This window comes from Caretta caretta, chromosome 5 (genome assembly GCF_965140235.1).
Source record: "Caretta caretta isolate rCarCar2 chromosome 5, rCarCar1.hap1, whole genome shotgun sequence".
NCBI classification, from domain to species: Eukaryota; Metazoa; Chordata; order Testudines; family Cheloniidae; genus Caretta; species Caretta caretta.
In genome coordinates, this window is record NC_134210.1 from 117,089,605 (window position 1) to 117,115,490 (window position 25,886).

A 25,886-nucleotide genomic window follows, 5' to 3' on the forward strand; every position below is an offset into this window, starting at 1 on the left:
CGGGCTATTTCCTGCATAAATCCAGGTTTTCTCACATCCCCCCCACCCCCATACACACACAAACTCACTCTCCTGCTGGTAATAGCTCATCTAAACTGACCACTCTCCAAGTTTAAATCCAAGTTAAACCAGGGTGCAGCCTTTGACTCGCCATTCACAGAGTCCCCGAGAACATCCTCTCCAGGAGAGGCGGGTAACTGCTCCTTGGTAGCTGTGGCTCAGAAGGGGGCAAGTAAGGTTGGGAGCCTGGTCCAGGCAACTAAGACTGACTGCACAGAGCCCCATCCACTTCCCATGTTGGACAGAGCCCGCTCACCTCAACCCTTCAGTGCGACCCCCTCAAATAACCTCACCTCAACCCATCAGATTCTTGCACCCCCTCAAATAACCCCATTGTGGGGGGTACACCTCACACTTTGGAAACCTCTGCACTAGGATAAAGATTTTAAGGGAGGTCCACCCCCCCTTATTTTGAGTGAACTTTTTATATCCATATTAGGCACCTTCTGCATCACTTATACTACACAATCAGATTTAGAAATTGGGCATAGCAAATAGGAGCAATTTGGTTTGAGAGCAAGAAAATACATCCTAGATTTTCACGATTAAGGAAAATCATATGCTGTCTCCCAAGAGCTGAATGAAGGAAGCAGGTTATTATACACTTCCAATCTTCCTGTAGTAATGTACTGTGCTCTGAAATAAACTGAAATGTTTATACTGCTGGTTAGCCAAAAAGTACATTTCCTTTTGTGATTCGTGATGGACGGAGTCTGTGCTTTGTGCTTCCTTCAGCAGATAGTCTCTGTTTTAGTGATTTGAAATTTTTAAGAAAAGGGAATCATAGGTTTTGCACCTGAATGGAACCCTTACTCACTTGGGGCAGAGCCTCAGCTGAAGTAAATGGTCACAGCTGCAAATGGAGCTATGATAGTTAACACCACCTGAGGATCTGCTCCTGTGGTTCCAAATAGGCCTAAAGTGGGATTTCAGTGTTGCAGAGGCCTAGGGTGGGATTCACAAAGGTGCACCGATGCTTAAATTCCATTTTCAGACACCATTGTGAGCTACAAAACTCCTGCTCGACTGTCCCCTAACCTGGTAGGTTCCTAAGCTCACTTTGATGCCTAAGGTTTTCCCTCTGGGCATGCACGCTGTAGCCTCACTGTAGGTGCCTGTCTCTGTTACCCGAAATTGGGCCAGCTAGTAAGCTTAGGGAGGACTAATGACCCACCAGAGTTTGGCAGAAAGCAGCACATTTATTACACAGATAGCTAAGCTCAAAAGAAGTGTGGGGGGGTTCACACTCCTAGGACAGGCATGGCACTGGCAACGTCAGGATCCTTCAAAGTAAGTGTCCCACAGTGCAGCGGTGGATGGTGGGATGAAGCTCAGTCTTCCCGAGGCACGACTGATTGCAACGCGGTGAACCACTGGGCAGGTGGTCCAGGCGAAGGGCCTTCATGGGAGGTACAATCTTGTGAGTGGTTTCAGAGGAACAGCCGTGTTAGTCTGTATTCGCAAAAAGAAAAGGAGTACTTGTGGCACCTTAGAGACTAACCAATTTATTTGAGCATGAGCTTTCGTGAGCTACAGCTCACTTCATCAGATGCATACCGTGGAAACTGCAGCAGACTTTATATACACACAGAGAATATGAAACAATACCTCCTCCCACCCCACTGTCCTGCTAGTAATAGCTTATCTAAAGTGATCAACAGGTGGGCCATTTCCAGCACAAATCCAGGTTTTCTCACCCTCCACCCCCCCACACAAATTCACTCTCCTGCTGGTGCTAGCCCATCCAAAGTGACAACTCTTTACATAATCAAGTCGGGCTATTTCCTGCATAGATCCAGGTTTTCTCACATCCCCCCCACCCCCATACACACACAAACTCACTCTCCTGCTGGTAATAGCTCATCTAAACTGACCACTCTCCAAGTTTAAATCCAAGTTAAACCAGAACATCTGGGGGGTGGGGGGTAGGAAAAAACAAGAGGAAACAGGCTACCTTGCATAATGACTTAGCCACTCCCAGTCTCTATTTAAGCCTAAATTAATAGTATCCAATTTGCAAATGAATTCCAATTCAGCAGTTTCTCGCTGGAGTCTGGATTTGAAGTTTTTTTGTTTTAAGATAGCGACCTTCATGTCTGTGATTGCGTGACCAGAGAGATTGAAGTGTTCTCCGACTGGTTTATGAATGTTATAATTCTTGACATCTGATTTGTGTCCATTTATTCTTTTACGTAGAGACTGTCCAGTTTGACCAATGTACATGGCAGAGGGGCATTGCTGGCACATGATGGCATATATCACATTGGTGGATGTGCAGGTGAACGAGCCTCTGATAGTGTGGCTGATGTTATTAGGCCCTGTGATGGTGTCCCCTGAATAGATATGTGGGCACAATTGGCAACGGGCTTTGTTGCAAGGATAAGTTCCTGGGTTAGTGGTTCTGTTGTGTGGTATGTGGTTGTTGGTGAGTATTTGCTTCAGGTTGCGGGGCTGTCTGTAGGCAAGGACTGGCCTGTGAGTGCACTCCTGAGCACATGGCCCGTTCTCCTTTTAAGGACCTGCTCCTCATGGCTTGTGACTAGAGATGACTTGTCCATGTCTGGTTGGTCACACTCCACCTCAGGCAGTGTCCATGCATTGGACGTGTGATCGCTGCCTAATCAGAGTGCCAGACACCTTGTCTACCCGGGAGCTCTTCTGATCTTCCAGCTAGCTGCTCAAGGGGAGGGGGAAAGCCACTTCACAGGTATTCAAAGAGGGAGAGGAGACAAAAAGGGGAAGGGAGGGAAAGGTGTAACAGACCTTTTGAACATACAGGGGGCCCTACAAAGGTAAGTTGCTCAGGCTTTGGCTTCAGTCCTGGGCAGCAGGGCTCGTGCTTCGGTTTTCTGCCCTGTGCTCCAGAGAGTCTAACACTGGCCCTGCTCTCTGGACTATTTTGGCGGACCTCCTGAAACCTGCTCATGAGCTCCCAGGGGGCCCCGGACCCCTGGTTGAGAACCACTATCGGGACCAGCTAATGGTCCTTAATCAAAGTACAACATAAGGGCTAATGTTATAGAGGGAAACTTCTGTTACAATGGTTTGGTTTTGTTTTCAAAATCAATCTTGTCTACATTTGTTAACATGCAAGTAGCTGTTTTTCCCCCTACATCTTTCTGTCTTTTTTCATTCAAATCCAGAGTCAATCTTTTTCATCTTACTCACATGATGAGTCCCACCCAAGTCAATGCTTGCGTGACTAAAGCTAGCAGGATTTGGGGCCTGATCTTGTAAAAGTGTAGTCACAGAAGGCAAAATGGCCCAGCTCACATTAACGCAAGGGAGTAAAGAAGTATAAGGCATCCCCTTACACCCTTGCATTGGCTACCCAATCCATGAGTAGCTGTGAGCAAATGAGGGTGAAGGAACTGGGTGGAGCCTGGGCTGTATCCCCCAACACACCAGCAAGCATAGCTTTTCCGGCCCTTCAAGGGAAGTATGGTAGGTGCCATATAAAAACAAGCCTAGGAGACTTCTCCAGAGCAGCAGGGAGACTGAGACAGAATCCTCAAAGGTATTTATTTAGGTACTTAACTCCCATTGAAATCAATGGGAATTAAGTACTTAACTCCTGTTGAGGATCTGGACCCCTTCCACTGGGCAGATCACAAGTGACACTACAATCCATAATCCTGTGGGACAACTTGCTTAAGTAAGGGCTACCCATGTGACTGTTCAGCTCCCACTGCAGTCAATGAGAGGCTGGCTATTGCTTTCAGTGGAAGAAGAATCCAACCCACTGTCACAAGTGTTGTAGCCATTCTCAGAGGCCTATACGCAGTGGGACTGACACAGTAATCTACCAGGTCTTTTCCACCTCTCATTCCTGTGATCCTGATAGATTGTATCTTGCAGTGTGAAAATGATATGCACATTTCTTGCTAAAAAGAGTTACATACCAAACAACTACAGGCCACTTAAGCAGGGTTATGTATCTTTTATTTGTGATGTTTGAATTCCTTAGGTTCACAAACTAGGATTGATTTGACAAGTAGTCTTCCATTTTATCCTGTTTTTTGTTAATATGACTTTAACAGTTAGTGTCGGTCTCTCTTTTCATACAGCTGAACCCTTCATTTAATCACAAACAGAACTAAAATAGTCTAAAAATTACTTGCTAAAATAATTAATATATTGAACAGCACTGATGCATGGAAGGAAAAAAGGAACAATATATTTAAATCATTTGTTAGAAAAAATCATTTCCCCTAAAAATTAGAAAACAAAAAATCTTCTGTATCTATTTAGTGCAGGGGAAAAAACCACAAATGCACAGGCAGGCGCACACACAAGCTCAGGGAACTAATTCATTTCTTCCCTGGGAGAATATTCTGTTATAAAACTTTATTATCATATATCCATTTAAAAACAGGAAAATCTGTTACACAGAAAAGAAACAATCTCCCCATTTCAAAGCTCCAACTTTGTTTGCCTAACTTCCAAATAGCATTGCCTGCCTCTCTCGTTCTCTCACATGAAGAAAAACAAAAGATAAATTTAGTGTGATCAAATTTACATTAACAAAACTACAAGGTTATTATTAGTGATTGAGAGGCCACTCTTGGTTTATTTTGCCTTTGGAACCAGTAGGAAAATCCCGTTCTTCCTTCTGATATACGCACTACCCCATTACTGACAGCTTGCTAGCGTTGTGTGATACCTGCAGCATAATCCCATTCCTAAAGCACTGTATGTGGCAACAGACATATTCCTATTTTATACACATTTGATCCAATTCTATAGTTCTTACTCACAGCCCTCACCTTCTTTTCCTCTATGGAGCCAACAAAAGGAACAAAACCTAAGCTTTTGGAGCTAAATGTTGTTAAACGGCAGGAACGGAAGCTGTTTGGTTTGGGGAGGCATAGCTCGGTGGAGCTTGGGACGAAATCCATGGCAGCAGCATCCTCCAAACCCAGAGGAACTTCCCCATATAAGATAATCATGACAATATGTGGGCACTAGGCCTTTGCATGAATGTACTAGCTTTCTGTAAATCCCCATGGGTTTACCCCACAGATCTTGAGGTATCCATGGGTCAGGAGAGCCGCACACCCCACATTGTGCAAGGCTTGCTGCCTACAGTGGGATAACTGGAAGGAAAACTGGAAGGAAACTCAGTTTCCCATGTGCAGTTTCTTAGCCCTCCCACGGGAGCACATGATTTGGCTCTCAGCTGTCACTAAGGCAAAACTCCTACTGAAGGTCAATGGGACTTTTCCCAGAATAAAAACCAAGGGATGACGTTAGCATTTGGCCCCATTGTCATTATATGCATCAAAGAGTACTGCATGTATTACACCCAAAAGAAAAGACCTTCCCAAAATTCCTCATCACTTTGTGTTTTGGGTTGTTTTGGTCAGACAGCAGCATCCCAAATCCGGACATAAAGCCAGCAATGCTCTTGATCAACAAAAGCAGGTTCCTTTTCTTTTATTCCCCTGAAACTGTCTGTTATCTTTAGCATTAAGATAAGGTAAGCACTGGAATAAAGGTGAATCCTTTTTTTTAGAAGGCAAGAAACAGAAGACGCAACGGCTAAAACCTGGTTGAAGGATTTAGGGAGTTAATGGCAAAAGAACAGAAGCACACACATATTTGAAGTTGAGTTATTCCACAGCCCAGAAGACAGTTAAGAATTCTGCATATCAGTTAAGTCTAGTGCGTGGACTTCCCCTCTTAGGATAAGTGGATTAGTTAGATTTTTCATCCACTGAAGTTTTAGCTACTCTCTTGTTAAGTGTGCCCATGAATCTGTGTAAAACAGGGCCTGTGATTAACAACTGAAAAAGATTATATTGATCTCTGATGCCAGGTGGATTATCAAGGGTGAAATTAGAATCTCCTGGACTAATGTTTACAGCACCCTGACTCTCTGCTCTCTAATGGAAGGATTAATTTAAAACCCGTAAATCTGACAATATTCCACACGCCACCCATTGCTGTGGTTGGGTTGTTAAACGTCACAGAGATGGAAAGAGAGGAAATGAGCCATGCCACATTGTTTGAGGCACCCAGGCCAGGGCTGAATTAAACACTTATACTGTCTGCAGAAAGATATAGAGGACTCTTGTTGGGCAATAATCCGACAAGTCAAACCCCAGAAATGACAGGTACATACAAAGTGGTTGTGCAATAACATGCATTTCATTATTTTCTAGCATTGTTCGCTTTAGGGATGAAGGTTTGCACGGATTTTTTGTAATAACAAACTTATTTGGGCTGCTGTGAAGTGCCCATTTCATAACTGCGCTTTGGGCCAAAATGCGCTTAGCCTTGCGCATGAGAACAAAGAGGAAGGAACTCAAAGAGCTGTTCCTTACCTCTGGTACCCCTGTACAGGGGTCAGGCACAATCCAGTCCTGGTGTTCCCTCAGCACAAGGATAAAACTAGTATTAGCAGCAGCAGGACTGTGCCGAAAGAGGATGGGCCAAGTGTGGGTCTATGTCTGCATCTCTTTTCTACATGGGCCAGTGTAGGAGGCAAGCACACACTGCACTTTTCAATGGCTGGTGCCGCTTCTGTTCTGCAATGGACTCTCCTAGTGCCACCCCGTAGCCATTCTGGCTGACACAGCCATGATGTCTCTGGGGTCTCTCTCTGCTGCAGAATCTATAACAGCCATTAGGGAGAGCACAACAGTTATTAAACTGAACTGAGACCCAATTTAAAAACAAACCAACCATTAAAAAAACAGTTTTTCAAATTCGGTGAAATTATCACAATCACAAAAAAGTTAATCAAAACAACAGGGAACAAATTCCTGCACATTTTAGAATTGCACTATGTTAATTAGACCCAGACAGTATATAGTAAGTGGCTTTAGTGAAAGGTAGAATAAAAATGACTTTGTAGATAAAATATTAGGCTTTTCAATTTTATCTAGTCATGGTTTGATTTTCTGCCTAAAGATTCCACAGATTCGCATCTTCTTTATATAAACTTTCATTGCATAATGCAAAGCTGTGGAAATATTGCAAGTGAACTGCCCTTTATCGTACCCCTTTGAAACACTAGAAATTAAGAATACAGGGTTTGCCACATCAGACCAGCAGTTCTGTCGCTGACAATGGCTACAACTAGATGCTTCAGAGGAAGGTACAAGAAACCATGTGATGGGTAATTATTAATATTCTCTCTAACCATATAACTATATTTTTAACAATCCTACTAAGCTCTTGGCCTCAGTGATATCTTGTGGCAATGAGTTCCACAATTACGCAGTGGGTAAGCACCAGCCAAATGAATGTTAAGAAGATTGTGTGTAACATAGTCCCTGTAGTGCATTCAAGAGGTAACTTGATTGCAAAAGAGCAGTGAAAGAGGAATGAGTACTTTAGTTCAGTGTAACAGACTGAAAGTTGAACATTCCTTGAAGGTCAGGGTTAACGCTATTTGCATAATTCTAAAGATATGGAAAAACTTCCAACATAGCAACACTGAATTTTCATAAATCAAACCCTTTGTCCCTGCATATATGTAATCATTGACTTCTGCACCCCTGGTACAGAGCCTATTAAATCAAGCAGGGGAATAAGACATTATGTGCAACAATATGAGCTCAGATGTTTGTTGTTATTCTTTAGTGTCTGCTATATTTCAGTCTATTATATATCATCATTAGTACTCCATCATTGAATACTCTGGATACTCTGAGGTAGTACTGGAAGCTCCAGTACTACCTCAGAAGAAGCAGAGACTGTTAAAATCACTTTGGTGGGAACAGATGCTTAGAGGCAGCAAGAATCAGCACATGATCTGAAAGAATCATCTTTATTATATAACAAAAGGTCCATGCCAAATTCCTTAGAAGGCACAGAATATATGGGACGATTCTATATATTTTCCACTTGTTAAAATGGGTCTCTAGAGACCTTCTCTGAGTAAATACTATTACAAATATTTCTTATGGGCCCATCACCATGGCACCCGGCACACTGTACATAAGTTAATGAGTTTACAATTAATACCTTAGGCCAGATATTGAGGTCACTGATTTAAATTAGACTGTATACTGGGAACTGTTATACTATATCTTTCTAGTGTGGAAGACAGTCTGTCTTATTAGACACTATTTACAGACAATGCAGTCATGCATTATAGTTTTGACCTCACCTTCTTCCTAATCATCTTCGTTAATTTACAACCCCTTTTCCCTCACAAAAGGAATATCCTCACCTTGAAAAGAATGACGTGGGGGAGAAAAAGAAACAGGACAGAGCAAAAATTACATGCATGCACCAAACCACTGTGGTCACTGGTACATAGGGCATTTTGTTCAACTCTAATTACCACCACCCTTCTTTGTACAGATACTGGGCCAGACTGTGCTGTCAGTCACACTGGTGTAACTCCAGGGCGACTCCATGGAAATCACTGAGGTTACTCTGGGTTTACACTGATGTAGCTGAGATCAGAATTTGGCCCAGTGTCACCTAACTGAGAACTGAATCAAGAAAACAGGCAAAGTACACACTGCCAGATCTGCTGGGGAAAGCAGCTGTGTTCCTATGGACGTTGAGGCTCAGTGGCATTTTGGAATATTTACCCACAAACCTTGGCTGGTGTCTAAAGTCCTATGCAGACATGGAAGGCTCCATCTGAAAATCTTGCTGAAGTTCCAGAATTCTTAATATTGTGCTGAACTTGGAAAACAAAGTACACAAAATCAAAGTATACAAAATCTTTTCAACTAACAATATAGGTTCATTTCAAAAGTACAAATATACAGGCCAGCCTAAAAACTTGAATTCCAGTAAAGCTTGAACAGCAGGAACATGGAACGTCGTTGTGACCGAAGAACTCCTCCTCAATAATTCAGGAACCGGAAAAAAATTCCAAGTCAATTCTTTCTCACTTGGTAATCCACATCGTTCAGAGGAGGCTCCTAGCAGCATTTTCAGGGTTAAGAGCACACATAATGTTGGGAAGCATCTGTGAAAGTAACATTCTGTCCCCGACTTTCCCACCCGTGGGAATTAACAAGCTGGTTCAGCCCAGGAGGTCTCTCATGACCTCTCGCTTTGCAATAAGGAGGAAACTGGATTTCTCTTCTGTTAGACAAGTGTTTCTTTAGTGACACATCCTGGTTGTCATCTCTTTCTGTAAAACAAAGGAGGGAATTAAAAATCAAAAGGTCACTGGTTTTACAATATACTCACAGCTTCTGCAGATCTATTATTTGCACATTTCACCACACCAGAAACAGCTGTGTAGCTTCATATGTCACGTGTCTGTGCTATTCTTTGTTATCTTCAAGGTCAGTGAACGTAATTGGCAATTAGCATAAAATCTTTTATCATTTCTGACATCTTTAATACCATCTTAATTCCCTAACTATGCCAGCTAAATGGCACTGTGTCCTACATAAAGGAGATAAATCAACTGCAAAAGTCCTCTTCAGCTACACGCTGGAATCATTTTAAGTTAACGTAAGAAATGGGATTCCAATTTGTCATTGAACTTGAAGGCAAGAAGAATAATCCTCAATTCTGAAATATAAAGGTAGATATTTTTGCTAGTTACACACACAGACACACAAATGTTAGATCCGCTCTAGTTTTAGGCCAGAGCTGCAGAGTTTGGATTCAGAATTGGATCTGGGAAATTTTCCAAACTTAGCAGTGTTCTGATGTGGGATTTGGTTCAGTCCATTATAAAGGTGGATCCAAGCCATGAAGTCTGAATCTTGACTTTAGTGGTATTCTGATACATGGTTGTGGTGTGGAGCTACCTCTAATTCTATTCGATATATCAGAAGAACAACATTTTACATTTAGATGGCACCTTTCATCCTGAAGGACCACAGAGCATCAGTCCTATCCTGCAAATTCTTGCTGCCAGGTATAGCTATTACTACAACGAATAGCCTCCTTGACATCAACATACTAACGTCCATGCAGTGTACTGCAAGGACACTGACTACAGTGGGGTTACTACTCACGACAGTAAGCAGTAAATAATGTTTGCAAGGTCAGGCTCTACTGAGGGCCAGCACTAGTGAAATGCAGCCAGGTGGAGGGTGGCAGTCACCTTATATAACAAGTTACCGTGAGAGGAAAGTTATGGTGAAAGACAAACGATTACCCATTAAAATTGCTGCAGGATCTTCAGCATCCATACAGAGCACACAGGGTCTCAGATTATAAGGTTGCATCCAAAAAAAGATTCCACGTGTGATCACAGGTACTTTTTATTATACAGCTAAATCATAATATACATACATTAATAAACCAACTGTATGGTCCTCAATTAATCTACCTCTGAAATATCAAGGGCTGAGATGTGAACTCGAGTGGCCAGAGAAGCTAGCTGTTCCAAAGCTGAGGCTCAGATCACTAGCTATCCACACTGGCCTGCAGTTTTTAATGACTCACGATATGATTGGTTTATGCATATGTAACTAGGGATTTAAGTGTTCATGCATGCTGAAGTATACTGTGCAATGCATAGATACAGATTAAAGAATATAAATTAATTCTACACAGGATTAAATAACACTGCTGAAACGTAAACATAACATCTCACTCGCAACCATGTCAAGTTAACACCTGATTGGGGAAGTGGATAGTTTAGGGTTTGGGAATGAATTATGGCATCTCATCTCCAGAGCACTGCTGCATATCCAGCCCACTGTGGTAGCATCCACTAACACATGACCACTCTTTGGGGTCTATCTGAAAGGAGTTTGGTAGTTTCAGTTCAATTTCTAGAAGGCCAGATTCTAGGCACTACCAGTGTTAGCAAAAAGGCCAAGGATTGACTAGGTTTGGAGACTAAGTTGCCCTCTCAGCCCTAATAGGGCTCTCTCTGGGTCAGGGCTGAGGCACATTGGTACAGTCACTGCCTGTACGTATCTAGTCTCTGGATAAGTAGCGGACTATAATCTATCACTACAGCACCTTTCACGGCATGCACTAAATTCACTTAATAAAACTGGACTAACTAGTAACCTTGGTACACTGGCAACTGCTTGTTTGGATCAGGGACACTAGCCCTTAATTTGCATGGGTGGCTTTTGGCATTTAAATAATATCTAAGGGATACATCTTCTATGTCTTCCTGAAAAGTGGAACCAGCACCCTTCTGATACAGGGAGTTCCAGAGCTGTGACATGTTCCACCTTCCTCCTCAAACTTGCAGATGCCCTTGCACAGTTTCCAGCTCCATCAAGCCATCTGGGCCCCTGCAGATTCTCCTCCCAACCTGTGGAGAACTAATTTTGCAAGTAAATAGAGCCTGATATCATAGTAACTCTTCTTGCTTCCCCCTCTGAGTTGTGGAACACATCAAACTCCTTGGAAATGTGGCTGAGCTGTGTTTCCAAGGGTTAGCAGGAGCTGTGGGAGCAGCACAGTGGTGCCAAGAGGTATTTGTGCAGATGCCATGTAGATGACTCGAATCATAATGTAAAGAAACTGAAATGTAAACAAAGGTCATCCAATCCACTTTAAGGCGCTGTTGGGAAGCTGTGCTGAATTTAGTGATATTTCTGTATGGATAAGCTAAATTCATGGCACCCCAATTCTGCTAAGGGACCCCACAATCTAAAGATTTTAGGTTGAGAAACTTCCTCCATGGTGGAATTTTCTTTATTCTTTACTTCCCTCTGTAAAAACAACTCAGCTGAGGAGTCACCACCACAATGAGAAACCTGAGGGTCCATGTTCAGAAAGCTCCTGCACACATGGATTGAGGGGACATGATCATACATATTGTTTTTATTCATGTCCAATTCTGAATCAGCAAATACCCATCAAATTAAAGTTCTGGCATGGAGGCAAGAGATTATTTAAATCAGCCTCCTAAATCCACCCATTGTCTGGAAAATGTAAGTTACGTTAAAATAAAAATAAAGCTGCTTATGAGTTCCTAAAATTCACCTTATTTTATAATTTGTTTAATAACGTTAACATGCTGATTACTTCCCAAAATAAAGGGTTTCCTGACAATCCTGTAACTGAAAATTATCTTGTACTTTTACAACTCATTCCTTCAAGATGCTTCTTTGTTCTGTAGCACTGCACAGATTTTATGCCTTCCACATCTGTAATCAGCTTGTTTCGAAATTTCTATAGCATCCTGTATGTTGCTCTGAATCAAAATATTGGATGATAAAAGTAACAGTACAGAAGCTGGTCCAATAAAATACCTCACCCATCTTTCGTCTCTAGTATCCTGGGACCAAAACAGCTACAACTACACTGCATAAAGTATGGAATGCTGTCATTCGGGGCTCCTTAAAAGCAAATCATAATTAGCAAGGAATAAGAATGGATTAAGCTGTTTTGCTATCGATATTAGAGGTGGTTAAAAAAACAGGATGAAAATTTCATGAACATTTTCATGAACAAAACCTGCAATTTTTCAACTACCTCTAATCAATCCACAGGTTTTTCCTCCGGAACAATGAAAACTAAAAAGCCACATTCAATGCAATTCACTACACAGCTGTTTGCTTTCTCATACACAAGTGTGATCCCTGTAATCTTACGACCTTGGAAGGTCAACAGAAATTTCTACCAGCAGACACACAATCATAAGTAATTTATAGCATATTAATATCATGCTCTCTTGCTGCACATTTGTTTCCTGAAAGAACAGATTTTAGGACTTGAGGGAAATTCAGCAGCATAAGGGTTTTTTTATTTTAAAGGATCACAAAGCACCAATTCTTGGTGGGGATAGTCAAAAGGGGTTGAAAATACCGATCAGCTTTGCTAACTCTCAGAAGTCTACTAGGAAGAGCCATCAGAGTTTATAAAACTCGATTTTTCCAGACAACACAGTGGCTCAGTGCTGCTACAGGCCCTTCCAGGCCACTTTGTATTCTGTGTCATCTCCACTGAGTGGAGCCAAACACACTGATATTAAACTAGCAGAGTAAATTCTAGAACGTAGGTTTTCCATCCTCTGAAAATCTTCCACATTCAGAAATTCACCCACACGCAATCAGGAAAAACAGACTATTGAATAACTTGTTAGCAGCTTATTGCTGCAATGTCAATGTCTTCATCCTGGCTTCAACCAGCCCTGATTGTGCTTCCCCCGTCAGCAAACTGTTGATGCTTCCAGAAGCAGCGTTAATCGCTGCAGATGCTTAATTTATGTATTTGGAGCCTAGATACCATAGTGATGGGCTCTCTGTTATCCTGATAAACAGACAGGCAGACAGATACCTCTCCTTCTGCCGCTGCTTCCACACAGGCTGCTAGAGGAATTAGCCAACAGTCTGCGTCTTTTAGGAAGACAAGAAAGTGGTTGTGCAGAAGCCAAGAATTGGTGTCAGTAAATCTACCCATTTTGCAGGATCAGAGGGAGGCAAACTCTTCCCTCCCAGATCAGCAACCATTTGAAACTCAAACTTCCTGTTCCCTACTCAAGAAAAAACAGAGCTCAGATACTACAGTGAGGGGCTCATTAGAAACAGCTCAAGAGGCAGTGAGGGGACCCTATGAGATATGGAGTTCATTCACAGTGTGTCCACTGAAGGTTTTGAAAACACTTCCCACGTTAATGCCTGAAATATAGCATTTGCAAAGCACAACTGTGAATGCTTCATCTCTAAAGTATTCATGGAGTGTAAGCCTGCATTACAACGTCTCAGGTTTTTGCTGAGGCAGAATTTTTCCTCTACACTAATGAAAAAAATATCTCATCTTGTATCATAAAATATGTAGGGTTTTGTCTGGCTGCATAATTGTTTTCATGGTCCCATCCATCCTGTGCCTTTCCTCCATCCTCCACTTGGCTGTGTTGCTGCAAGCTGCTCTGCAGTTCCATGCCTGGCTTCACGCTCCTATTTAAATGGCCTTCTGTCCTAACACCTGTTTGGCGTTGGCAATGTTTGTGGGAGTCAGAGATTCAGAAAACGACACTCAGGCTGACAATATAATCATTGCTGAAGCAGAGAAGAAGCCGTTTCTAAATGGATAAACACTGTTCCCAGCAAGTTAACAACACAGAAATGGTCAAAGACACAAGCAGGGCTAAATTCCATCCTATGCATAGGTACAGGTTCTGTTGACTTCAGCTGACCTTTGAGTGATATCAACAAATGGAAGATACAGATTATTTTCTTTAGAGGGGTGAGTGTGAACTTGTGTGTGTGCGTGTGTGTGTGCGTGCCTGCCCGCCCGCATATGCCTGCATGTGAGAAAGAGGGAGAACCTTATTTTCTATTTCTAGTTGTTTCCCTTAAAGGAAATTTACAATAGGGAAGAAAAATAACCAGGAAATGGTTTCTAAAATAGAAATAGAAATTATTATGAAGAAGGCAAAATATGTTATCCTCAGTCACATTTTTGATGGGGTGTTTTTGGGGAGGAAGGGCTGCACAAAAGGAATGTGACTAGAGATGACTTCTTGTAGGAGCAATGTGGAGTATTGCATTATAAAATGTGGAAACAATTAAAGCCTTTTGTTTGGTGCTTTCCACAGCAGTCAGCTTTTTCTTGTCAGATTCATAGCACTGTCTTCAAAAAAGCAATATGATTATCCTTCCTTCAAATACTTTAACACAGTGGTGTTACATCTCTTTTTCATTTATGGACACCTAAAAAATTTCAAATGGCAGTGCAGACGCCTTTGGAAATCTTAGACATAGTCTGCAAACCCCCAGGGGTCTGTGGACCACAGGCTGAAAGCCACAGTCCTATGGAAACCGCAACCTTTCACAGACTCCTTAGACATAGATTGCGGACTCCCAGTGGTCCGCAGACCACAGGTTAAAAACCACCGTTTTTAACACAACAAACTGTCTCGCCAACTCTGATAGACACTAAGAAATATAAAGCCAAAGCCTGATTCCATTTAGGTCAATGCAAAAATCCCATCTAACTGCGGGAGATTATGCCTCTATAATCTCAATGATGCATGGAAAATTTACACAGGAAGCTGCCATTAACACAAATTGGAGTCTAAATCCTCCCAAACTTTGAGAATAAACTCCATAGTCTTCATAGTAGCATACTTATCCAGAAACTTAGTGTTCATTTTAGCTGGGGGACAAGGGTTGGGGGACATTCTTGACAAGTAAAACCTATCATAGACAAGGGAGGTATAAGGGGGAGGAAGCCTAACAGTGAAGAGAGTCAATCTGCTGGCTAAGAACTTCTTCTAAGGAACAGTAACAGGAATTTGCTGACTCTCTGGTCTGTGGTGCTATGATCTTGAGCCCCAGTTGGGAATTAATAGGTATGCAGATAGACTACACAGACAGACAAATTAGAGTCAGGTAGACAGAGGAACAAAAAGTGAGAAACTAAAACCAATTTTAAAATATATTAAAGCTTATTCCTGTGCCAAATAAATGCTCCCACAGCCTACTTAGTGGGGACAGTTAGTAATGAAGTCTGGATTTAACTCAATTTTTGTTTTGGTTTTGTAGTTCCCCTTGAACAGCAATTGCAAGCAGTGATAGAGTATTGACTTGCCATCACTGTGTGGCCAATGCATCAAGAATTGTTGCTGCCCATGCTGTTGGATTATATAATTAACTCAAGAGCTGATGGCAGAAATGATTGGTGTTGTTTAAAGTTGCCATGCAGAGCAAAACCAGAAATTGATTCAAGAACAGATTTACTTGCCGAATACGCCCAGGGACCAGGCTGTTGGGGCATTTAAACCGAACTAATTTGTAACTAACTTTTTAAAAAATCCTTTGTTCTGCCCTGTCAAATCATTTTGGCACTTCCTGGTTTGCTGGGATCATCCCAGAATGCATTTTCACAAACACCAGAAGTCTCACTGCAGTCCCTGGTTTTGTGATGTCACAGAACGATGCCTTATTGGCTATTTTTCAGGAAATACTAAAATGATTTCCCAGATGGAACACACACATTTCTAAAAGGTTAGTTCATCTTTATCTCTCTGATGAATGCCTTCTCCTCCCTCCAACATTAAGCACATACATCTAGACTTAAACCAATTTTTATTTTTGCTTCACAGTTCACCTGTAAAGAAAGCAAAAAACCCAAAGAAAAACTGAGCAGTTTACTGAGTCTGTGAGGACGTCAAGAACTTCCAGCTTCCAGCAATTCACTTCGGGGAAATTCCAGAGCAGCCTGAACAGAGTTACTCCAGGGAACAACATGGTCCTACCAATATGGCTCGGCTGCCCCAGTAAATAATCTTGTTCTCCAAAGGAAACTCTGTTTCTATCCTCACATGAATCAAATGTAGAGTGTGCAAAACATCAGGAATGATCATTGAGATCTTAGCTCAATCTGGGTACTTGATGGAGACATGGATCTATGTTTCTGTCTTAGAAGGGAGCTAACGGGAAAATAGGCTAAGTGTCAGGGATGATTGAAAAAAAGATGGAAATGCTATAAAATTTCACAGGAAAAACAATTAAAAAATAATCCCCTTCAGAAATACTGGGACTCCTGCAGAGATTCAAATCCTCATTCACTCCCCTTGTAATTTCACAATCATGTCAGAACCAGCACAGAGATGACTTGGCCATGGTTTTCCCCTTACATGATGCTACAGCTGCTAGTTAAATCATGTGGCAAACTGCTCCTCTTCACTATCCTTTAATAACTGCCCTGGCTCTGGAAAGGACAAGAAGAGACAATTATGGCTGCCTCAGCATAGGGGTGCTACTGAGGGAAGGGAGGAAAGAGCACAGGAAAAAAACGGTTACTCACCTTCTCATAACTGTTGTTCTTCGAGATGTGTTCTTCATGTCCATTCCAATCAGTTGACTCACAAGCCCAAGTTCAGGAGGTGGGGTCGGAGTCATCCACTGATTGGAGCACTGCTCTGGCCTGCTGGGTGATTGCCTAGTGTATGGTGAAAGTGTGGATGGAGGACCACGTCGCCACCCTGCAGATATCCTGGGTGGGAACCTGAGTCAGGAACGCTAATGATGAAGCCTGTGCCCTGGTGGAGTGCGCAGTGATCGAAGGAGCAGGCACTCCTGCCAGGTTGTAGCGCTCCCGGATGTAGGACATGATCCACAACGAAATACATTGAGAAGAGATAGGAAGTTCTTGCATTCTGTCTGCCACTGCCACGAAAACTGGACCAAGTTTCAGAATTGTTTTGCTCTCTCAATGTAAAAGGCTTGTGCTCTGTGGACATCCAGAGAGTGCAGCCTCTGCTCCCTGCCGCTGGAGTGCAGTTTAGAATAGAATACCAGGAGGAAGATGTCCTGATTGATGTGAAACTGGGATACACCCTTGGGGAGGAAAGCCAAGTGAGGTCTGAGCTGGACCTTGTCCTTATGGAACACAGTGTAAGGGGGCTCTGATGTCAGGGCCTTCAGCTCAGGCACCCTCCTGGCTGAGGTTATTGCTACCAGAAACGCTACCTTGTATGAGAGATGGAGCAGGGAGCATGTCCCAAAGGTTCAAAGGGCGGTCCCATGAGTCTGGGAAGGACCAGATTGAGGTCCCAAGCCAGGACAGGCTGCCGGATATGTGGGTATAGCCTGTCGAGCCCTTTAAGGAAACGGCTGACCATAGGGTTGGCAAAGACCGAGCGGGCCTCTGAACCTGGATGAACCCTTATTGATGACATGGACAGCCCCTGCTGCTTGAGATGGAGAAGATTGTGCCACTTATATAAGTCTGAGGCAGGCGTCGAGGATGAAGGATGCTGTGCCGAACAGACTGAAAAACTCTTCCACTTAGCAAGGTAGGTAGCCTGGTGGGTTCAGCCATGGAGCTTCCACGCTGTGAGATGCAGCAACTCTAGGTTTGAATGTTGTAGACGGCCATGATCCTGAGTTAGTAAGTCCGGGAAGAGCTGCAGGGTGACTGGAGCTTCCACGGACATTTCTGGGAGTGATGTGTACCAGTGCTGGCGGGGCCAGGCTGGAGCTATCAGAATCACTGAAGCTTCTTTTCTCCGTATCTTGAGGAGCACTTTGTGAATGAGAGGGACAGGCGGGAACGCGTACAGGAGATGGCTTCCCGATGGGAGGAGGAACATGTCTGCGATGGAGCCTGGGCTATGACTCATGAAGAAGCAAAATTGCTGACACTTCCGGTTGCGTCGTGTGGCGAACAAATCTATCTGGGGAAAACCCCACTGATGGAAGATTGAGTTCACAATGTCCGGGTGAAGGGACCACTCGTGGCCGTAGAATGACCTGCTGAGATGGTCCACCAGCTCATTCTGTACTCAGGGAGGTACAATGCTTACAGTGTGTATAGAATGCTCTACACAGAAGTCCCACAGCATGGGGGCTTCCTGGCACAGGGGCGAGGATCGCACACCCCCATTTGTTGATATAAAACATTGCCATGGTGTTGTCTGTCATGACTTATACACATCTCCCTGCTAGATGTGCTCGGAAAGTCTGGCACGCCAGGCACACCACTCTCAGCTCTCTGACACTGATGTGTAGAATGAGATCCACCTGAAACCAGAGGCCTTGTGTTCTGAGTTCTCCCAAATGTGCCCCCTGGCCAAAGTCAGACGCCTCCATCACTAACAAGAGGGATGGCTGGGGGCTGGTGAAAGGAACCCCTGCACATACAACCTGCGGTCGAGCCTCCACAGGAGGGAATTGAGTACCGGGCAAGGCAGGCTTACAGTCCTGTCCGAACTGTCCCAGACTGGCCGATACACTGACGCCAGCCATGACTGAAGAGGTTGAAGTCTGAGTCTGGCATGCTGTACTACACAGGTACAAGCTGCCATGTGTCCTAGATGTTTCAGGCAGTTCCGTGCTGTGGTAGTGGAGAACTGTCTGAGACCTCGAATAACGTTGCCCAGGGCTCGAAATCTCGTTTCGGAAAGGAATGCCCTGGCATGGGTTGAGTCCAGTACCGCCCCTACAAACTCTATCCTCTGAACTGGGGACAGTGTTGATTTCCCCTCATTCAGTAGCAGGCCCAGTTCGCTGAAAGAAGCTCTTATGAAGGTGACCTGCATCTCTACTTCAGTCCAGGATCAGCCCTTGATCAGCCAGTTGTCGAGGTACAGGAACACCTGTATCTGCCGCTTGTGAAGGAACGTGGCCATGACTGCCATACACTTGGTGAATACCCAACGTGCCACTGACAGGCCGAATGGGAGGTCTGTGAACTGATAGTGGGTGCTGTTCATAACAAACCTGAGGTATTTTCAGTGGGACTGAGTTACTGTTATGTGAAAGTACACGTCCTTCAAGTCGAGGGCGGCATACCAGTCTCCTGGATCCAACGAAGGGATGATGGAGGCCAAAGAGACCATGTGGAAATTGAGCTTCTGCACTAACTTGTTGAGTTCTTGCAGGTCTAGGATGGGCCTGAGCCCACCTTTGGCTTTCGGTATTAGGAAATACCGAGAAAAAAAAACATTGCCCTTCTGCTCCTAAGGAACCTCTTCCACTGCCCCTAGTGAAAGGAATGAGTGCACCTCCTGAATAAGGAGCTGCTCGTGAGAGGGGCCCCTGAGAGGGAAGGGGGGTGGAAGAGCACAAAATTGGATGGAGTATCCCTTCTCTACCGTGTGGAGCAACCAGCGGTCCGAAGTGATTCGGGACCAAGCACAGTAGAAAGGGGACAGTCGGGACAAAAAGGTAAGGCGAGGTAGATCCAGCTTTTGTTCTGGTGTGCTGTCCTCAACCTCACCTTCAAAAGGCCTGTTTCGGGCCGGAAGGTGGCTTGGATTGGCCAGAGCCCTGGTCTGATGACAGGTGTGGCCTTTTCCTGACACTCCCGTTCCTCCTCCAGGAACCGTCCTGACCGTTCTGCTGGTAGAAGTGCGGGGGAGGTTGTGGTCTAAAATGCTTCCGCTGTGTAGCGGGAGTATGGAGGCCCAATGATTTGAGTGGCTCTGAAGTCCTTTAGGCTATGCAGTCTTTTGTCTGTTTTCTCGAAAAAGAGAGCCCAACCCTCAAATGGGAGGTCCTGAATAGTCAGTTGAACCTCACACGGCAGGCCCGAGACCTGAAGTCAGGAGCCCCTTCTCAGGGCTATGCCCGTAGCCATCATGTGGGTAGCCGCATCCGCTCCATCTAGTGTGGCTTGTAGCAAAGTTTGCGAAATGAGTTTCCCCTCCTCCACCAGAGCGGAAAACTCAACACAGGAGTCCTGCGGCATCAGCTCTGCAAACTTCGCCACTGCCCCACACGTGTTGTAGCAGTACCTGCTGATTAGAGATGTGGAGCTGCAATCCGCCAGTAGAATAGACCTTTCTCCCGTAAAGGTTGAGACGTTTTGCCTTCCGATTCTTTGGGGAGGGTCCCTGGAAGCCCTGGCGTTCACCTTGGTTGGCAGCATCAACCACGAGAGAATCAGGTGGGGGATGAGTATACAAATGCTCATAGCCCCTAGATGGCACACAGTAGCGCCTTTCATTGCAATTAGCCATAGGGGGCAATGAGGCTGGGGTCTGCCACCAAGGTTTTGTGGTGTCAGAGATGGACTTTATAAAAAGCAGGGAAATACGTGCAGATCCAGAGGGGGTAAGGATGTCTACCACTGGATCTGTGTCCTCCACTACCTCCTCCGCCTGAATGCCCAGGCCCTGGGCAACCCACCGCAGCAATTGCTGTAGCACCCTGCTGTCCTCCAGGGCTAGGGCTGAGGCCTTGCCCACCAGCACCTTGTCCGGTGAGGATGAGGAAGAGACCCTCGTAAGGCTAGATGAAGTTTTTGTTGTTGTTTTCTTTTTCAAGACTTCAGCGTTCATAAAGGGCAAGCAACCATTGAGTGAACAAAGCCCTTAGTATCTTGGTCACAAAAAACAGGCTGTTTACTCGGGAACACAAGGAAGAAAGGAGAGCAGCAGAATACGGATGCTGGACTTCAGAAAAGCAGACTTTGACTCCCTCAGGGAACTGATGGGCAGGACCCCCTGGGAGAATAACATGAGGAGGAAAGGAGTCCAGGAGAGCTGGCTGTATTTTAAAGAATCCTTATTGAGGTTACAGGGACAAACCATCCCGATGTGTAGAAAGAATAGTAAATATGGCAGGCGACCAGCTTGGCTTAACAATGGAATCCTTGCTGATCTTAAACACAAAAAAGAAGCTTACAAGAAGTGGAAGGTTGGACAAATGACCAGGAAAGAGCATAAAAATATTGCTCGGGCATGCAGGAGTGAAATCAGGAAGGCCAAATCACACCTGGAGTTGCAGCTAGCAAGAGATGTTAAGAGTAACAAGAAGGGTTTCTTCAGGTATGTTAGCAACAAGAAGAAAGTCAAGGAAAGTGTGGGCCCCTTACTGAATGAGGGAGGCAACCAAGTGACAGAGGATGTGAAAAAAGCTAATGTACTCAATGCTTTTTTTGCCTCTGTCTTCACGAACAATGTCAGCTCCCAGACTACTGCACTGAGCAGCACAGCATGGGGAGGAGGTGACCAGCCCTCTGTGGAGAAAGAAGTGGTTCGGGACTATTTAGAAAAGCTGGACAAGCACAAGTCCATGAGGCCGGATGCGCTGCATCTGAGAGTGCTAAAGGAGCTGGCGGATGTGATTGCTGAGCATTGGCCATTATCTTTGAAAACTCATGGCGATCGGAGGAGGTCCCGGATGACTGGAAAAAGGCTAATGTAGTGCGCATCTTTAAAAAAGGGAAGGAGGAGGATCCTGGGAACTACAGGCCAGTAAGCCTCAACTCAGTCCCTGGAAAAATCATGGAGGAGGTCCTCAAGGAATCAATTCTGAAGCACTTAGAGGAGACGAAAGTGATCAGGAACAGTCAGCATGGATTCACCAAGGGCGAGTCATGCCTGACTAATCTAATTGCCTTCTATGATGAGATAACTGGCTCTGTGGATGAGGGGAAAGCAGTGGACGTGTTGTTCCTTGACTTTAGCAAAGCTTTTGACACAGTCTCCCACAGTATTCTTGCCAGCAAGTTAAAGAAGTATGGGCTGGATGAATGGACTGTAAGGTGGATAGAAAGCTGGCTAGATTGTCAGGCTCAACAGGTAGTGATCAATGACTCCATGTCTAGCTGGCCGCCAGTATCAAGTGGAGTGCTCCAAGGGTCGGTCCTCGGGCTGGTTTTGTTCAATATCTTCATTAATGATCTGGAGGATGACGTGGATTGCACCCTCAGCAAGTTTGCAAATGACACTAAGCTGGGAGGAGAGGTAGATACGCTAGAGGGTAGGGATAGGATACAGAGGGACCTAGACAAATTAGAGGATTGGGCCAAAAGAAATGTGATGAGGTTCAACAAGGACAAGTGCAGAGTCCTGCACTTACGATGGAAGAATCCCGTGCACCGCTACAGACTAGGGACCGAATGGCTAGGCAGCAGTTCTGCAGAAAAGGACCTAGGGGTTACAGTGGACAAGAAGCTGGATATGAGTCAACAGTGTGCCTTTGTTGCCAAGAAGGCCAGTGGTATTTTGGGCTGTATAAGTAAGGGCCTTGCCAGCAGATCGAGGGACATGATCGTTCCCCTCTATTCGACATAGGTGAGGCCTCATCTGGAGTAGTGTGTCCACTTTTGGGCCCCACGCTACAAGAAGGATGTGGAAAAACTGGAAAACGTCCAGCGGAGGGCAACAAAAATCATTAGGGGACTGGAACACATGATTTATGAGGAGAGGCTGAGGTAACTGGGATTGTTTAGTGTGCGGAAGAGAAGAATGAGGGGGGATTTGATAGCTGCTTTCAACTACCTGAAAGGGGGTTCCAAAGAGGATGGATCTAGACTGTTCTCAGTGGTAGAAGATAACAGAACGAGGAGTAATGGTCTCAAGTTGCAGTGGGGGAGGTTTAGGTTGGATACTAGGAAAAACTTTTTCACTAGGAGGGTGGTGAAGTACTGGAATGCGTTACCTAGGGAGGTGGTGGAATCTCCTTCCTTTGAAGTTTTTAAGGTCAGGCTTGACAAAGCCCTGGCTGGGATGATTTAGTTGGGGTTTGGTCTAGATGACCTCCTGATGTCACTTCCAACCCTGATATTCTATAATTATATGAACACAGATCAAGAATGTCAGGCTCCAGTGTTGCATAACTGAAACCTATACTTGGACATCTAATTAACCATGATGTGAACACTGAAGCCAATTCTGGAACAGTAAAGTCATTTGCAAGAGTCTTCTCTTCCTTTCTTTTCAACCTGTGTAGTAATACAGTGTTTTAGCTGAGAACCATGCCCCAATACTACCTTTACAAAAATCTTTCAAAAAAAATAAAGATATTCAAACCTTTTGCCCTATCTCTAACGGTTGTATACCTCTCACAGATTCATAGGCTCCAAGGCCAGAAGGCACCATTGTTATCTAGTGTGACGTCCTATATAACACAGGTCAAAAACTTCCACAAAATAGTTCCTAGAAAATATCTTGATTTAAAAATGGTCTGTGATGGAGAATCACCACAAAATCAAGCTAAATTGTTCCAATGATTAATTACTCTCACTGTTAAAAAGGTTTCAGAGTAGCAGCCGTGTTAGTCTGTATCTGCAAAAAGAAAAGGAGGACTTGTGGCACCTTAGAGACTGTAGCTCACGAAAGCTTATGCTCAAATAAATTGGTTAGTCTCTAAGGTGCCACAAGTCCTCCTTTTCTTTTTACTGTTAAAAAGGTACACCTTATTTCCAGTCTGAATTTATTTAGCTTCAGCTTCCAGTCATTGCAGCATGTGATACTTTTCTCTGCTCGACCAAACAGCCCATTATAAAATATTTTTTCCCCATGTGGACACTTACAGATTTTAATCAAGTCACCACTTAACCTTCTCTTTGGTAAGCTCTCTCAATGCACTCCATATTCAGTGAGAGAGATTGTTGGTCAATAGCCAACAGGTCTGATGTTCATTTGGTTGTTTCCTTTGTTAGGTTTTGATACCGTTTTACTTGAATTTACTCAATTATCTTGACAAACAGGACCAAATTAATCCTTCATGTAATACCACCGGCTTCAATGAGGTTACTTCAGAGATGAGTTTGGCTCAGTGTTCAGGGAATTATTATAACTCTTAATCTGAATCCGTATGGCAACGTTTGCAGGAAATAAACAATACTCCGGTACTGACTGACGTGTAATCATAAAGGGCCAAGCTCTGGCTTGCGACACACTTGCTAGAAAAGGAACCACAAAAACAAGGAAAACCTCATGAATAATCACGTGTGCAGACCCTGAGCAAGCTCCCACTGATGTTACTGGGAATTTCGCCACTGGCATCAAATGTCAATAGGATTAGGACAAAATATTCTATAGAACATGTGCCAGTGTTATGGAATAAATCCAAGCCAAAGTGGATGCAAGGCAAGTATTCTTTGCTAACTCTCTAATCCATGATAACCCCCCCGCCCCCCAACCCAAGACACCCCAGTTGCTTAAGCACACCCTCTCCCAAAGCTCCAACCTTGCGGGTACACTAGTTTACCTCTCCAGGGACATATGATAGTTGAAGTACATAACACAAAGGGTTTGCAGAGGAATTCTAAAACCATTTATCTTTACTCTAGATCAGTGTTTCCAAAACAGTGCTGTATCACATGAAGGTCCTAGATGGGCCTAGGCAAACATACGCTTCTCCTGGCCCGCAGTGGCGGTTTCTGTCCCATGGTGCTGGGCCCAGCTCCCCCTGTTGAGTCCTGGTGCACTGGGTCACAGCACCACTCAGCTCTGGCCCAGATGGCCCTCTGTCATGATCTGAGTGGTGCTGCGCCCCCATACATCAGCTCACAACATCCAGAATGGGGAGCTGGGCCCAGTCCTGCAGGACAGGAACAGACACTGCAGGGTGAGTGCAGGCAGGGTGAGCCTGCTCTCCAACCTCATTCTCCCCAGGGCCTCCCCTCAGCACTGGCTGGGATTATGGTTGTGCTGCTGGGGAGGAGGGTGCACATGTGTAATGCAGGGGTCTCAAAAGGGGTCACCTTAGTAAAAGATTAGGAACGACTGCTCTAGACAGCATCAGAGATCTACAGATCCAGACAAAACAATAAAACATCTACACACACTTCCCTGCCTCTGTTCCCTCACCCCTTCCAAGCATTCTTTGGGCTTAGCTCAGAGTCCTGTAGGGGGTCCAGATCCTCTCCTTTCTTGTCATGCACAGCCTTGTCTTCTGCTTCTAGTCCTTTCTCCTTCCCACTAAATTGGCTCAGCTAGTGAGAGTCTCCTCCTTTTATAAAGTTGCAGGCCTCATTATCAGGTGACCTCAATCAACCTCATCAGGTGATCCATTGCTCAGTTACAACCCTACCTGGCTGGACTGGTTTTCCTGGTCTGGCCACCTTCTTTGACTAAGGGAGCTTCCATTTCAATAGAAGACTGTCAAGGTTTAATGACCCTCCATTGTTAGCCCTGTATTGCCAAGCCTTGAAATTTGATCCCTAAATAAGTATAAAGACACCAGAGCTGGCAGGCTAGTCTTACAATCAAAATGGAGTTTGCAGTTTGATAAAGAGATCAATGCAGAGAATTCATAATCTCAAACTGAAAGTCATAAATTGTACACAGATTCCCCAAATCCCCACATCAATATTAGGCTAGATGAAACAACAGGAGGCAAAAAAAAGTTTCAGACAGAGGTGCTATATTTAATATGACTGTGCCCTGTTAAAGCTCTTCAGCATTTTATGTATTTGGAGGAATAAAATCTCTGCAGATTTGTCTAAAGTTTCCCACTGATTCCTACTGCCTCTAGTTTATCTTCATTAGACTGGGAAATTTTAACTCTTGTTTTTATCATATCTTAATGATTGCCTTTGAAGCAGATATATTTATTTTTTAACAATTTGTGAAACATGGACTCATTTAAAAGGAGGACAAGTTGCAGAGCAGCCTGTAATTCAAATGTTAATGGAGCAAGCTTTAAGGCAGGACCTATTTAGTACGCTCCCCACAAGCAACTGAAACATACATTTATGCACCCACAAGAAAGAGACAACTGCGTCACAGCTTAATA

General features: G+C 44.2%; 1 protein-coding gene across 4 annotated transcripts in view; it reads right to left on the reverse strand.

Moving 5' to 3' along the window:
* Nucleotides 1-3,985: 3,985 nt before the first annotated feature.
* MOB3B (MOB kinase activator 3B) overlaps nucleotides 3,986-25,886 on the reverse strand; it is a 152,615-nt gene continuing 130,714 nt past the window's right edge. For all 4 annotated transcript variants that reach the window (XM_075128830.1, XM_048851921.2, XM_048851923.2 and 1 more), the window contains exon 4: nucleotides 3,986-9,166. In XM_075128830.1, coding sequence (XP_074984931.1) covers nucleotides 9,137-9,166 — 30 coding nt within the window. In that variant the 3' untranslated portion in view covers nucleotides 3,986-9,136. The remainder of the gene's footprint in view (nucleotides 9,167-25,886) is intronic.